Source organism: Polypterus senegalus, chromosome 6, assembly GCF_016835505.1.
Source record: "Polypterus senegalus isolate Bchr_013 chromosome 6, ASM1683550v1, whole genome shotgun sequence".
Classification (NCBI taxonomy): Eukaryota; Metazoa; Chordata; class Cladistia; order Polypteriformes; family Polypteridae; genus Polypterus; species Polypterus senegalus.
Genome location: NC_053159.1, coordinates 178048539 through 178065761, shown reverse-complemented (window position 1 = coordinate 178065761; position 17223 = coordinate 178048539). Strand labels below are relative to the sequence as shown.

The following is a 17223-nucleotide window of genomic DNA, read 5'->3' as shown; positions in this document are numbered from 1 at the left end:
AACAGCTTCCATCCTGGCCTGATTCTATGCCTGGACATGCCCAGGCTGCACAAACCATTGTTGATAAGTCATTTACGGGAGTAAAAATGTTTGGATACAAATATAAAAAAAAAAAAATCATGACAAAATTGAAGATTTCGGTACGTGATGGGTAAATTTTGATGTGATATTCGTGATCAGCATCCAAAAATCTATAAGAAACACCCAACAGTGTTCAAGAAGCAAAAACTTTGTTGTGCAGTGTTTTCTGTTACTGGACATGTTAGAAAAAACTTTCATTAGCCTTTTAAAACACCTTCATTTACAATGTTCAAATTATTATATTCTCTTGTGTACTGCATTTGACATCAGTTAGTAAGTCATATACAGAATTGAATTAAAATGCCATCTGTACAGTATATGATCTGAACCTGCTTGTATTAAAAGCAGGATTACAGAACCAATGGTGTCTGGTTATTTTGTTGCAGTATAGTTTCCTGGAGGTAAGAAAAGTTATGGATTTATCATTTACCTGCTTGTGGCTTAAATTACAAAGACTTTCTTTATGTATCAAGGTAGAGTATATTGTAAAAATATAGCATACATAAGAAAATTTGGCTCACAGATCACAGTGACCAATTACTATGTATTTATTTAATATCTCTGACCACAGTGTGCCGCTTGCTTTATTAAATATCCTCAGTATGTGTTTGTTTTTGCCCTTTTAAGGCACAAATTGTCAGTTGAAGTGTACCTGACATAATACCATACTAGCATTGTATCACAACCAGAATTTGTAGTATAGTACTATCAGTGGATGATCCTTGGTTGTTGCACTGAACAGCAGAAGGAGATCAGAACTAATTTTAAATAATCTCCAGGTAGTCCTCTTGTAATCACTCCTTACAATGACAAGCAGTGAAAGTGTGCAATAATACATAGTACACTGTTGATGTCACATTTGCATTTTAGATATATATTTCATAGACTAGGAACCTAGGAAATGTCATATTTGTGATGTTTCATGTAGAGAGCTTTAGATCATTATCGGGCAACTGGTGCACAGTGCCGTCTGAGTATTACTATGGAAAAATTAACCTTATTTTCGCTCTGACACCGCTGATCAAAACAGTAAACTTTGTAAACTAAGTGACCTTTTCCAGTTCTTTGTGGTGAAAAACATTTTGTTGTGACGCAAGCATTCTCAACGATTATCACTTGCTTTTTATTTACGGTAATTTTAATTAAACTTTATCTAGAAAAATTCATACATAGTTTATTCTCGTCACGACTTTATTTATGGACAGTCCCTCAGGTGCGCCGCGAAAGAAAATCTTTGGACTTAGTGCGCCGCAACTCAAAAAAGGTTGCCTTTTACTGCTTTAGATGAAGCATTCCTTCACATTTTGGTAAGAAGATGGCATTTATCAGATTATTTTATGATTCAGTATGCAGTGAGAAATAGCTCTCTCCTTTGTGCCATCCACAAAGACAGTAGTATAAGGAAGATGTCGTCTCATTATTCAAATATTTTGAATTATTAAAATTAAAACTTCTGTTTCAGTTCAGTTTTTTTGGAAGCCATTAGTGTATAATAAAAATGCATTAATATTAATATTGTATTGAATTTTATTTTCATGTTTTTAAAAACTTTAATAGTTTAGTGTATTAATACAGATGCATTAATAATATAATCACACTCACTAAATACATTTGAGGGTTAATACACACAAAAAAATATTACTAATTTTATATAAATTATACAGAACAAAGGCTTGCTAATCAAGTTCATTAGGTATTCTTCAGTCAGTCATTATCCAACCCGCTATATCCTAACAGTGGCCACCTTTAATCACTTTGGGGGTGTTATTTTAAGACATTATGAATTGTGGAGGCAGAGATTAAAGGCAGTATCTCTAATACTCTAATCTCTAAAAAGTAAAAATATTGCCCTGGTAAAGGTATGTTTTTGATATTTCTTTATATCTGTTGGTCTGTTAATCTTTTTTTCTGCAGATTACAGAGTTGGAGGCAAAAGATTCCAAGAATGAAGTGAAGCAGACAGAAAGGAGTGAATGTTATGTTGTGCAGTGGCAGGGAGACCGAGCCACACTAGGTAGCTCCGAGCAGCTGGATAGTGCATCTGATACAGATGACATTCCCTTTAGTCATGGAACTGATGACACTGTAACAAAAACAGAATCCACTGAAACTTTACTTTCAGGTATACAAAATGTTTCCAGTTTCCTTTTAAGATGAAACTTTGTTGCTTTAATCTGATGTGTAGTTCTTTTTTAAGTTAATAATTTATGGTCAGGAATGCATTGTGATTTTTATGAATGAATACTGCAGTTCTTTTCTCTGTAAAGCATTGTCATAATGATTAACTTGTAATTTATTGGCAACCAAAATAGCTGCCAATAATTTGATTTTGTAATATTAATAAATAGCAGTAACATAGCACAGTACCGTACACAATATCAGATGCAAAATATATTAAGCATTGCTTTCTCAAGTTAATGAGGTGCTTTTTCGTGGAGTTGGTTATGAGAAGGCTTGTACTGTAGAAGTGTGTATGTGTGAGCATTTACAAAGGGACACAATAAATAAATAACCTTGATCATCCTAAGAAATGAAAGGCGGTAGTTGGAAATGTAATGTACTGGCTGTTTTGCTTTAGGCTGGAGTTATACTTCACGCGACGCATGCTGCAGCGGACGCTCCTGCTACGCAAGCGTTGTAGTGTTCATACTTGCGTGCGTACTTTACATAAATCTGGAGGAATCCACCAGGTGGCAGTGCGAGATATTATCACGGTGAGAACATGTTCGGCTTCTCTGTGTTGTGAATTGCCTAGAACACCTATTAAATTCTGATGACACCTTACCGCAATATCTCTGAAAAGGATGTTTATTGATTAAATCCATCAATTCAGGGATGTGTCCATTCCAGCAAGCATTGTGCATGAATGAGAAATAGTTCCTTGACGAGGCCTCAGCTCATCGCAAGGTGAATACAAGCACACACATACACTAGCGTCATTTTAGCTGCACCAGATCCCCAAATCTGCATATCTTTGGAAGGAAACCGGAGCACAGTGTGGAATACAAGCAGGAAATACGAGCAACATAACTACCTGTGAGACAGCAGTGCTATCGCTCCACCACCGTGACACCCCCATGTATGTAATTAACAGTTTTCATTATTTAAACGAAATTATATGTAAAATGTAACATACGCACTTTAATGCATTTCATCATGAAAGTGATATCAAGTATAAATCTAAAGATTCTGAATGTGCAGAGAGTTGGAATATCATACATTTAATTTGTTCTGTGTGGCGATCTATTGCTGCTTTCCGCTGCTGTCAGGTCCAAGAAGCTCGTAGTGATTAAAAACTGGGATGACATTTACGATGGCCTGCTTTAATGATAAAGTAAACTACGAGGTTAAAGTGGACATTTTGATATTAAAGCTGAAATTTCCACTTTAATCACAAAATACACGTTTTCACCGTGTCCTTTATTTTTTTCTCAGTGGTTCAAATACTGTATAACGCTATACATTATGTTTCTGCTGTTAAGTTGCAAAAATAAAAAACACGCCACAAAAGATGGTATGTAGACTTTTAAAATGTATCGTGTCATTATGTTCGGGTACTATCTACATGTGACAGAAAGCCTCTATGCCGATCCTACGGGATGGATGCTTCGATGTGGTGAAGCAAAATGCCGACATACAGATGCATTCGTGGTGCTTTTATATTCAAGCGTCGCATATTCCCGATCGTAATGAGACGATACATTTTAAAAGTCTCACATACCATTTTTTGTGCTGTCTATTTTTTTTTTTCCAACTTCACTTCAACATAATGTATAGCACTGTATTTGAGCCACTGAGAAAAAAATAAGACACGGTGAAAACGTGTATTTTGTGATTAAAGCGGAAATTTCGGATTTAATCTCGAAATGTCCACTTTAACCTCTTAGTTTACTTTATTATTAGAGCAGACCATCGTAAACATCATCCCAGTTTTTAATCGCTATGAGCTTCTTGGACCTGACAGCAGGTAAAGTAAAAAAAAATAATAAAATAGATGGCACAAAAGATGGTATGTGAGACTTTTAAAATGTATCGTGTCATTACGATCGGGAATATGCGACGCTTAAATATAAAAGCACCACGAATGCATCTGTATGTCGGCATTTTGTTCCACCACTGAACCATTCATCAAACAGCAAAGCGCGCACATCGATCCCTGAAGGATCTCCATAGAGGCTTGTGGTCACATGTAGATAGTAAACAGAAACTCTGACGTCACCGTTCCGACTTTTAGCACACTGCGCCTCGACTTTTGCTGGTACTGCAACTCGCGCACGCGTCACGTTAATTTCTGAGGACCTGCTCAGAGGACGCGTGAAATGAACGCTGGGAACGCGTGACAGCCATGATGCGGGCGCGTACACGTTCTGAGCGTGAAGTACAAATCGGCCCTAAGCCAGTGTGTATCTTGGTAAGTGATATGGGTGCAAATAATTTGTTAATGAATAAATAGTCAAGGATCCTGGTTGACTGTAACTTTTAAGAAATAAAATATCCCTTTTTACATTTTTGACCTTTTAGTAAATTGTTAGTTTTAACTACACTACACACATAACTATTGTACTTGTTATTTTAGATGTCTTGTTGACCGTAAGAAACATGTTTCAAGTGAGCATTTGTGCATTTTATAAATGTATTCTCTCTACTATAATGTCAGCATCCTAGCAAGTGAATATAAGCCTTTAGACGATATTAGTTGGTGACACGATTCTGCGGGGTGAAGAAAGAAATGGCAACTTTGTAAGTTGACGGTTGCTTCCTTAATGTCCTCCTTTCTCTCCATCTGCACGTATGCTGTTTTGTTTTTCCAAACCTTAGATCAATTTATTAAACTGCAAGACATCACAGTATTTTAAAGTACACCTATCTTGGCCATCAGAACAGGGATTGCTTAAAAGAAGTGTATATCCACAGTTTGCACTGCAAACATGGTGATGAAATTGTGTTAGATGACCCATCCCATTTTGTTGCTAACAATCCATGATATCATTATTTAATTAAGTATTTAAATGCACCATATGGTGCCGAACAAACCTTTCTTTTTAGATTCTGTACTACCAGGTACTTGCACAATAAAATAATCAGCAGTTAGAATGAATAATAAAAATTCCATTTGTTATACATGCAACTTTAAACATTGTGTACTAGAGGTTACATATTATGAGGTTATATATTAAAATGTATACTGATTTTAATTTACTTTTGCTTAAAGATTTGGATGACATTGTTCCAGAAACTGAAAGACTTGATACAAGTGCTTACAAAGCAAAGGCTCAGCTTGCTTTGAAATCAAAAAGGCAAAGACCATCTAGAAACAAACTAAGAGAAACGTATGGAGCGGAAGACTTAAGCATCCAGGTTGGTCTTGATTAGCTTCTTTCATCATTTCTGTCTGTATTACACAGAGATTATAAAAATGCTTACACAATGAATGTTCTTATATTAATATATATTAATAAATATAGTTAATATCTATTAAATTATGTGTATGTAGTCCATTCATTTAAATTAATCAATAGTTTTACTATCCCAATAATTTCTCATTTTTAGATTGCTTAGTAAATTTAAGGTTGACATATTTAATGAAATTGAGTTGCACCATTACTGTTAAAGGTATCTGACAATTAAAGCTTGTTTACTTGAAGAAAATGTTTGAAAGTATTTTTGACTACTTATGCTCTAAATCTTTGAGGAATTGAAGTCTACCTAAACTTTTATTAATATTTTGGCCTGTTTCTGAACAGAACCTCATTTTTGTTGTCAAAATGCTATTTTAAAAGCACTGTTCAGAGACCTGTATCATAAAAGTTTGGGATTAATGGAAAAGTTATTATACTCTAAATGTCGCATATTCAAATAAATTTTACTTACTTGCCCGTTGTAGGTTACCTCTTTTTAGTGCTTCAACTATAAATTGAAACCGTGGCACATTACTTGTGATTGTAAAAATTCAGTTTATTCAGTGCAGTTCTTTTTATAAGCCAAGTATGCTATACGGAAAAAGAAAAATGCAGTAAATGGAGTTAAAAGCAGTTTTAAAACAAAATGACAAGCAACTAAAACATAACATGATGTTAAAACAGCAGTAGACAAACACTGTGCAATAAATACAAAGAAATATGTGTACATATTTTTTAAATGCTTGTAAGTTTCTTAAAGAGCAGAAAGGATTTTAGTATGTTTCTACTGTCCTATGAAGTTTAGTTTTCTTAGTTAATGATAACACAAGCAAGGAACAATTACTGCAGGATACCACAAAGATTTGGCTGTAGGTCTGTTAATGAAAGTAGTGCATCTACTCCAAGGTATTTCAAGTACCACCACACACTTTTGGTAATAGAAATAAACAAACCAAAAACTACTAAAATCGTTTAAAAAAGCAGTATAATTCACACAAGCAACAGTAAGGGCTCATTTATACTTCACGCTCAGAACACGTACGCGCCTGCATCATGGTTGCCATGCGTTCCCAGCGTTCATTTCACGCATCCTCTGAGCAGGTCCTCAGGAATTAGCGTGATGCATGTGCGAGTTGCAGTACCAGCAAAAAGTCGGGGGGCACAGTGTGCTAAAAGTCGGAACGTGACGTCAGTGTCTCTGTTTACTATGTACATGTGACAAAAAGCCTCTATACAGATCCTACGGGATGAATGCTTCGATGTGGTGAAGCAAAATGCCGACATACAGATGCATTCGTGGTGCTTTTATATTCAAGCGTCGCATATTCCCGATTGTAATGACACGATACATTTTAAAAGTCTCACATACAATCTTTTGTGCCTTTTTTTTTTTTTTGCAACTTAACAACCGCATCATAGTGTATAGCACTGTATTTGAGCCACTGAGAAAAAAATAAAGGACACAGTGAAAATGTGTATTTTGTGATCAAAGTGGAAATTTCGGCTTTAATCTCGAAATGTCCACTTTAACCTCGTAGTTTACTTTATCATTAATGCAGACCATCGTAAATGTCATCCCAGTTTTTAATCGCTACGAGCTTCTTGGACCTGACAGCAGCGGCAAGCAGCAATAGATCAGCACACAGAACACATGACATGTATGATATTCCAACTCTCTGCACATTTAGAATCTTTAGATTTGTACTTGATACCACTTTCATGATGAAATGCATTAAAGTGTGTATGTTACATTTTACATATAATTTCGTTTAAATAAATGAATACTGTTAATAATTACACACATAGGGGGAATAATTACACACATGGGGGTGTCACGATGGTGGAGCGAGAGCACTGCTGTCTCGCAGGGAATTAAATGTTGCTGGTATTTCCTTGCTTGGATTCCATACTGTGCTCCAGTAAAATGACGCTAGTGTATGTGAGTGCTTGTATTCACCTTGCGATGCGCTGAGGCCTCGTCCAGGGATTGTTTCTCACTCGTGCCCACTGGACACATCCCTGGATTGATGGATTTAATTAATAAATATAATTTTCATAGTTATTGCGGTAAGGTGTCATCAGAATTTAATGAGTGTTCCAGGCAATTCACAACACAGAGAAGCCGAACATGTTCTCACCGTGATAATATCTCGCACTGCCACCTGGTGGATTTCTCCAGATTTACATAAAGTACGCGCGCAAGTATAAACACTACAACGCTTGCGTAGCAGGAGCATCTGCTGCAGCAAGCGTCGCGTGAAGTATAACTCCGGCCTAAGCATACAGTATGCTACAATAAGAAGTCTACAGTCCTTCCTGATTTACATGCTGAGATAAAATGAATGTATATAATTTTGATAGGCAGATCTTTCTGGACTTTAGGGTCCTCTGTATGAAGGTTTTGCCTCATTAGTTTTATTTATCTATGGAATTTTAAACTGACATGCTTCTTGTGGTCACATTATTAACTCTGTAGTATAGATGTTAATAATTCTAATGGAACATTTTAGATTTCTGACATATTTGTAAGTCCTGTCCAGGCCTCCATCCTAAAAGACCTCTATTTGGTTGTACATTAGAAGAAGCGTATTCATCAAGCTTTTAAATTCAGTTTGAGTATTGCTTGAGATTTTAATAATATATCTGTTGTTTATATTAATTTTGTATGGACTAATGGGGTTTAAACTCCCATACATTCTGCCCTTGTTGCCAAAAATTTCAGGGGAGAAGCAGTCTTTTTTTTGTAGAACAGGCCACTTTTGTTTCACAATCTTTTCAGAAATAGGCCAAAAATTGAAAAAATTGTGTGCGCTCCCTCTTGCAACATTACCTTCCTATGACTTTTTGTCCCATCTTACTACTTAAATCCAAACTCACTGCCATGGAGAGGATTTGTAAATGCTACCCAGGAGTTACTATTACTTCTGTAGTCAGAATGCCCTTTGGCAACCATAGGTATTCCTGCACAGAGCTTCTCACCCTATCTTTAAGGGAAAGCCCAGACACCCTGCTGGGGAAACTCATTTCAGCCTCTTGTATTCACGATCTCGTTCTTTCGGTCATTACCCACAACTCATGACCATAGGTGAGGGTAGGAACATAGATCGACCAGTAAATTGAGAGCTTTGCCTTATGGCTCCTTTTTCACCACGACAGACCGATGCAGAGCCCGCATCACTGCGCACGCCACACCGATCTGTCTGTCGATCTCACGGTCCATTCTTCCCTCACTCGTGAACAAGACCCCGAGATACTTGAACCCCTCCACTTGGGGCAGGATCTCGCTCCCAACCCTGAGAGGGCACTCCACCCTTTTTCGGCCGAGGACCATTGTCTCTGATTTGGAGGTGCCGATTCCTATCCCAGCCGCTTCACACTCAGCTGCGAACCGATCCAGAGAGAGCTGAAGATCACGGCCTGATGAAGCAAACAGGACAACATCATCTGCAAAAAGCAGTGACCCAATCCTGAGTCCACCAAACCGGACCCCCTCAATGCCCTGGCTGCACCTAGAAGTTTTGTCATTAAAAGTTATGAACAGGATCGGTGACAAAGGGCAGCCCTGGTGGAGGGAGTCCAACTGTCACTGGAAACTGGTTTGACTTACTGCTGGCAATGCGGATCAAGCTATGACACCGATCATACAGCCACCAAACAGCCCTTATCAGGGGTCCGATACCCCATACTCTCGGATTACCCCCCGCAAGATTCTTTGAGGGACACGGTTGAACGCCTTTTCCAAGTCCACAAAACACATGTAGACCGGTCGAGCAAACTCCCATGCACCCTCCAGGACCCTGCTAAGGGTGTAGAGCTGGTCCACTGTTCTGCGACCAGGACGAAAACCACACTGTTCCTTCTGAATCCGAGGTTCGACTAGCTGATGGACCCTCCTCTCCAGGACCCCCGAATAGACTTTTCCATTTAGGCTGAGGAGTGTGATCCCTCTGTAGTTGGAACACACCCTCCGGTCCCCCTTTTTAAAGAGGGGGACCACCACCCCGGTCTGCCAATCCAGAGGCACTGTCCCCGATGTCCATGCGATGTTGCAGAGACATGTCAACCAAGACAGTCCTACAACATCCAGAGCCTTGAGGAACTCCGGGCGTATCTCATCCACCCCCTGGGGCCCTGCCACCAAGGAGTTATTTGACCACCTCGGTGACATCAGTCCCAGAGATGGGGGAGCCCACCTCCGAGTCCCCAGGCCCTGCTTCCTTATTGGAAGGCATGTTAATGGGATTGAGGAGGTCTCCCCCACCGACCCACAACATCCTGAGTCAAGGTCAGCAGCGCACCACCCCACCATATACAGTGTTGACAGTGCACTGATTCCTTCTTCTGAGACGCCGGATGCTGGTACCCATCAGCTGCCTCCAGAGTCCCACAGGACAAAAGGGTCCTGTAGGACTCCTTCTTCAGCTTGACGGCATCCCTCACCGCCGGTGTCCACCAACGAGTTCGGGGATTGCCACCACGACAGGCATTGACCACCTTACGGCCACAGCTCCCGTCAGCCGCCTCAACAATAGAGGCATGGAACATGGCCCATTCGGACTCAATGTCCCCCACCTCCTTCGGGACGTGGTCGAAGTTCTGCTGGAGGTGGGAGTTGAAGCTACTTCTGACAGGGGACTCTGCCAGACATTCCCAGCAGACCCTCACAACACGTGTGGGCATACCAGGCCTGACCGGCATCTTCCCCCACCATCGAAGCCAACTCACCACCAGGTGGTAATCAGTTGACGGCTCTGCCCCTTTTTCACCCGAGTGTCCAAGACATGTGGCCGCAAGTCCGGCGACACGACCACAAATTCGATCATCGAACTGAGGCCTAGGATGTCCTGGTGCCAGGTGCACATATGAACACCCCTATGCTTGAACATGGTGTTCATTATGGACAATCCTTGTCGAGCTCAGAAATCCAATAACAAAACACTGCTCAGGTTCAGATCACGGGGGCCATTCCTCCCAATCACGCCCTTCCAGGTCTAGCTGTCATTGCCCACGTGAGCATTGAAGTCTCCCAGCAGAACGAGGGAGTCCACAGAAGGTATGCCCTCTAGCGTCCCCTCCTGGGACTCCAAAAAGGGTGGGTACTCCAGACTGCTGTTCGGCGCATATGCGCAAACAACAGTTAGGACCCGTCCCCCTACCTGAAAGCGGAAGGAGGCTACCCTCTCATCCACCGGGGTAAACCCCAATGAACAGGCTCCAAGTCGGGGGGCAATAAGTATGCCCACACCAGCTCGGCGCCTCTCACCGGGGGCAACTCCAGAGTGGTAGAGAGTCTAGCCCCTCTGAAGGAGATTGGTTCCAGAGTCCAAGCTGTGCGTCGAGGTGAGCCCGATTATATCTAGCCGGAACCTCTCGACCTCACGCAGTAGCTCAGGCTTATTCCCTTTCAGAGATGTGATATTCCATGTCCCAAGCGCCAGCTTCTGTAGCCGAGGATCGGACCGCCAAGGCCACCACCCAACTCACACTGCACCCGACCTCCTTGGCCCCTCCCATAGGTGGTGAGCCCATGGGAAGGGGCTTAAAGAACATTCCATGTAGTTATATCATTCTTTCTCTTGAAATAAAACTGCCCCTTACCAAACTGGTTTTAATTGAAGTTTATCATGTACAGTATCTTTTATTGCTAACATACTTTTATTTTTAAATGTTTACTTACTACTTTTTGTATATGAAAATATAGACACCTAGTTAAAATTTTTTTTTTCGTTTGTTGTATTTTGAAGGTGCTGTGTAATATTAGTTGTAATAACAGATCCTACTAAACTACTAAATACAGTGGTGTGAAAAACTATTTGCCCCCTTCCTGATTTCTTATTCTTTTGCATGTTTGTCACACAAAATGTTTCTGATCATCAAACACATTTAACCATTAGTCAAATATAACACAAGTAAACACAAAATGCAGTTTTTAAATGATGGTTTTATTATTTAGGGAGAAAAAATCCAAACCTACATGGCCCTGTGTGAAAAAGTAATTGCCCCTTGTTAAAAATAACCTAACTGTGGTGTATCACACCTGAGTTCAATTTCCGTAGCAACCCCCAGGCCTGATTTACTGCCACACCTGTTTCAATCAAGAAATCACTTAAATAGGAGCTGCCTGACACAGAGAAGTAGACCAAAAGCACCTCAAAAGCTAGACATCATGCCAAGATCCAAAGAAATTCAGGAACAAATGAGAACAGAAGTAATTGAGATCTATCAGTCTGGTAAAGGTTATAAAGCCATTTCTAAAGCTTTGGGACTCCAGCGAACCACAGTGAGAGCCATTATCCACAAATGGCAAAAACATGGAACAGTGGTGAACCTTCCCAGGAGTGGCCGGCCGACCAACCAAAATTACCCCAAGAGCGCAGAGACGACTCATCCGAGAGGTCACAAAAGACCCCAGGACAACGTCTAAAGAACTGCAGGCCTCACTTGCCTCAATTAAGGTCAGTGTTCACGACTCCACCATAAGAAAGAGACTGGGCAAAACGGCCTGCATGGCAGATTTCCAAGATGCAAACCACTGTTAAGCAAAAAGAACATTAGGGCTCGTCTCAATTTTGCTAAGAAACATCTCAATGATTGCCAAGACTTTTGGGAAAATACCTTGTGGACTGATGAGACAAAAGTTGAACTTTTGGAAGGCAAATGTCCCGTTACATCTGGCGTAAAAGGAACACAGCATTTCAGAAAAGAACATCATACCAACAGTAAAATATGGTGGTGGTAGTGTGATGGTCTGGGGTTGTTTTGCTGCTTCAGGACCTGGAAGGCTTGCTGTGATAGATGGAACCATGAATTCTACTGTCTACCAAAAATCCTGAAGGAGAATGTCCGGCCATCTGTTCGTCAACTCAAGCTGAAGCGATCTTGGGTGCTGCAACAGGACAATGACCCAAAACACACCAGCAAATCCACCTCTGAATGGCTGAAGAAAAACAAAATGAAGACTTTGGAGTGGCCTAGTCAAAGTCCTGACCTGAATCCAATTGAGATGCTATGGCATGACCTTAAAAAGGCGGTTCATGCTAGAAAACCCTCAAATAAAGCTGAATTACAACAATTCTGCAAAGATGAGTGGGCCAAAATTCCTCCAGAGCGCTGTAAAAGACTCATTGCAAGTTATCGCAAACGCTTGATTGCAGTTATTGCTGCTAAGGGTGGCCCAACCAGTTATTAGGTTCAGGGGGCAATTACTTTTTCACACAGGGCCATGTAGGTTTGGATTTTTTCTCCTAAATAATAAAACCATCATTTAAAAACTGCATTTTGTGTTTACTTGTGTTATATTTGACTAACGGTTAAATGTGTTTGATGATCAGAAACATTGTGTGTGACAAACATGCAAAAGAATAAGAAATCAGGAAGGGGCAAATAGTTTTTCACACCACTGTAGCTAATTGTTGCCTTTATTTAGATCAGGCTTGTTTCCATGATATGATCATCACAATGTAAAATGAAAATTTTACAAAATCTTTATTGTGCACAAGGGTGAAACTTTATTTTTTGTTTTACAGAAAAACTTTGAAAAACCAAGCTTAATTTCTGAAGCAAAATCTCCTTTGAATGAAGTGTCAACAAAAAGCATTCAAGAAAAAAATTCACAACCTATAGAGCAGCTGTCTCTGGATAAAGTTAAACATGAGGTACCTTCTTTGGGTGAAAGTGCAAATATTAGATCAGAACTGAACTCCATTGATCAAGGCATTAAACCAAACAAAGATGGTAGTCTGAGCTCCAGTCAGTCCCCTTCCAAAGACTCTTCAAACTCTCCTTCAGGACTCAAGCGAAGTGTCAGAAAGGGAGAATCAAAGGGAAAAGGCAAAGATAGCAAAGGTAAGCCGATTTTATCCATCATGTATAGTGCTGCCAACTTTGTTTCTCTGAAAATGAGGACATTTGGTTCGAAAAATGAGGACTTTTGATGATGCCTTTCCCAATGTTGCCGTAATAAGCCTTTATACTGTCTTATGGTTTTTCTTTAAACTGTTACTAAAGGTTTATATAATTTATCTCTATAATTATGATATGATGGCCACAATCACAGTCACTGGCAAACTAAAAACCCATTAAATATTTTGAATATGTCAAGCCTCTTAAATTAACAGACTTCATTCCTTCCATTCTTATGTGGATAGCTTATCTGTCATAAACTTGTTAAAAAAAAAAAAAGATACACATGGTAAATTCACTTCACTTTTCAGTTTAGTTTATTTGCATTTATCTGCATTCTTTTATATTTTTCTCAGTAAATCTGAGATCTTTTTGATACATATGAGTAGAAATCTTTACATAGCATGCTACTAAAATTGAATCTTGTGAGCATTAGCCCCTTGATTAAATCCATAGTAAGAGCATTTCTATCATTGAAAAAAGTCTTTCTACAAAAGTATTATGTGGTGATATGGAAAAGAAAAATTAAGCAATTTTTAACAGCTCAGAGAACAACTCTTCATTCTTACAATGGCTAAAATAATAATTTGCCCATCTTACATTACAAGGAACATAAATATCAGTACCTTCCTTTTTTGTAAATTTTTTTTTTTATTACAAAATTGGTCAAAACATTTAACATCATCTACGCACACTCCCTTGTTATGAATACTGTATACCTTGTTGTGTTGTAAACCCACTCAACTGGGTCTCTTTATGACATCAACCTGAATGAAGAAACTTCTTCCAGTGGTTTTAGCCACATGTTCAAGTATTCAATACAGCAGGTATACAAAGTCTGGACATTCCTTTTTAAAAGTCCACATTTATAAGTTTATCTCTCTTCCTCCATCTCCTCCAACATTTCCTTAACTCTAAGTGAAATAAATTGACATCTACTTCTTTCTGCCAGAATATTCCTAATAGAAGCAAGAGTTTCAACAACCTCTATTAAGGAATTGTCATTTCTTTCAACTTCCTTTATATGGGAGTTAAAGACTAACTGTACCGTTTGACAATGAATGAGATAAATGCAATTGAATTTATCATCAAAGAAAAGTTTTTAAACCTTGGTGGGTTTTCTTGAGACAAAAAGAAGGATTTTAGTGCTGGAAAAATGCTTTTAATCCTTTCAGTGGCACACAGTAATGAAAGCCACCTTGTTCTGCTAATGATACAGAAGCTTTCTATAAGTAACCTTTGTAAAATCACAAAACTTTTTCAAATCTTAAGAAAAATTGAGTCAATATCCACATCCATTACATCTGCTCTATGCAGTATACAATTATGCAAAATGTGAGAAGGGCAGCTAGCTTCTGTTAACGCAAAGATTATTTGGGTGATCAAGTTAGAAAATAAATCCACCAAATACAACACATTTATCATCCAGACCATTTTTCTGCAAAGTTTCAAAAACATAGAAATAGTGCCTGCTGTTTCATCTGACTTGCAATTCTATTAGTTTAACCTTTGAGCCACCATTTCTCCATTTGAAATAATGGACAAGAATGGGAAAATTTTCAGAGGCCCATGATTACTGGCATCAGTAGAAATGCCAAAAAACTGTACATGCTGCAGGGACTTTAAAACTTTTCAACAGAGTGGACTGCTAAGGCTGGACTTCTGTTTTTGTTTTTGTACAGGATAACCTTTTTACAATTTCTCAATCAGATCATATCCATCTTAATATTTCTGCTGAACAGGACATTGAGTTATAGCTGTGGTGATGTGTCACTGTATGAAAAGCGAGGGTTCCTTCAGCCGCAGAAATATTTACATCATCGCTTTTAGTGGCATTTAGTAAAAAGTCAGTCCTCTTACTGGAAGATTTTTGATATCTACTGTTCATCTGATGCTTCTTTGAACTCATGTGAATGTTCAAATCACCTGAACCCTTATTGGAAACTAAGTTGTAGCTTCCTGGACTGCATACAATGCATTCTGCCTCCTCATCTGTTCTGCCCTTTTGAAAATAAGGATATTTGTTGTTCAAGTAATCTGTGAACTTGCACTTTTCTATTAGATAGATAGATACTTATTAATGGGAAATTCACATACTCCAGCAGCAGCATACTGATAAAAACAATATTAATTAAAGAGTGATAAAAATGCAAGGTGGAGAGTGCAAGGCAGGTATAACAGTCAATAACATTGTATAATGTTAACAATTAAGAGATGGAATTGAAGAGTCACATAGTGTGGGGGGAGGAACGATCTCCTTAGTCTGTGAATGGAGCAGGACAGAGACAGAAGTCTGTTGCTGAAGCTGCTCCTCTGTCTGGTGATGATACTGTTCAGTGGATGCAGTGTATTCTCCATGATTGACAGGAGCCTACTCAGTGCCCGTCGCTCCACCACAGATGTCAAACTGTCCAGCTCCAAGCCTACAATAGAGCCTGCCTTTCTCGCCAGTTTGTCCAGGTGTGAGGCGTCCCTCTTCTTAATGCTGCCTCCCCAGTACACCACCGCGTAGAAGAGAGCTTTCGCCACAACCATCTGATAGAACATCTGCAGCATCTTATTGCAGATGTTGAAGGATGCCAGCTTTCTAAGAAAATAGTCGGCTCTGTCCTCTCTTGTACAGAGCATCAATATTGGCAGTCCAGTCCAATTTATCATGCAGCTGCACTCCCAGGTATTTATAGGCCTGCACTCTCCGTACACAGTCACCTCTGATAATCACGGGGACCGGGAGGGGCCTAAGGCCTCCTAATATCCACCACCAGCACTTTGGTTTTTCAGGTGTAGGTGGTTTGAGTCGTACCATTTAACAAATTTCTTGATTAGGTTACTATACTTCTCCTCCTGCCCACTCCTGATGCAGTCCACGATAGCAGTGTCTTCAGCGAACTTTTGCATATGGCAGGACTCAGAGTTGTATTGGAAGTCTGATGTATATAGGCTGAACAGGAATGGAGAAAGCACAGTACCCTGAAGGCTTGTATCGCCACTTCCTCGCTAGCTGCTTAGTCTTTAGCTTAGCACCGGATCTGCTGCCCCAATAAGGCCTTCTTACCTCGTCAGGTAATAGGGAACCATACCGGCATGGGCCTTTGTTCTCAGTGCTAGAAGTTGACTACCTGATTAGACGGGTCTCTGTGTGTAAAAACCCATGTCCAAGTAGTAAAAAGTGTCCAGGAAATGAGTCCACATAAAATAAAATGGTAGGAGTGATTAGAGAGAGAGAAAAAGGTAGAAACATAAAGAAGATAGTCGTACACAGAGCTGCTGGAAAGACTGCCGCTCACGGCAGCGCCTAACTACTACCACTGGCATAATGGGTATTCCTGAATTTATATAAATGAAAGAATTATGAAAATATTATTAAATTATTTCAAGTGACTTCTTACTCAATCAGCTAATAACTAAAATGATATTGCGTTTATATGACAGAATAAATGTATGATTTTTATTTTTTTTTTTATTAACTTAAACTTTTAACAGTTGCCTCATTCATTTACAATTATAAATCAATTTTTGAACAACAGGTGGTAATAGCAATATTACATAGTGGTTCTTACTCGCACTTAAATACGATGGACTGTTCCTGGATGTATGAAATTTCTTGTTTAACCAAGCTGCTGAAAGAAGAATCGAAAATAAGATCTTGTATACAAAATTTGAAATTGTAATTTCGATTTTGAATAAATTCACTTAGTTATGGTGAATTAGGATTCCATATAATTAAGGAAAAGAACATAATTTATATTGAACTGTCTGCTCTCCCAGAAGATAATGCTAAATTCAAAAGATGAAGTGAAAATGCCGAGTTGGATAGACAAAAGCAAAGACCTCGAAAGGT

At 39.3% G+C, this 17223-nt stretch overlaps 1 protein-coding gene across 4 annotated transcripts in view; it reads left to right on the top strand.

The window, feature by feature from the left end:
• ppp1r9ala (protein phosphatase 1 regulatory subunit 9A-like A) overlaps positions 1–17223 on the top strand; it is a 130051-nt gene that overhangs the window by 85121 nt on the left and 27707 nt on the right. For all 4 annotated transcript variants that reach the window (XM_039757633.1, XM_039757635.1, XM_039757636.1 and 1 more), the window contains exons 11-13: positions 1996–2203; positions 5294–5439; positions 13007–13325. In XM_039757633.1, coding sequence (XP_039613567.1) covers positions 1996–2203; positions 5294–5439; positions 13007–13325 — 673 coding nt within the window. The remainder of the gene's footprint in view (positions 1–1995; positions 2204–5293; positions 5440–13006; positions 13326–17223) is intronic.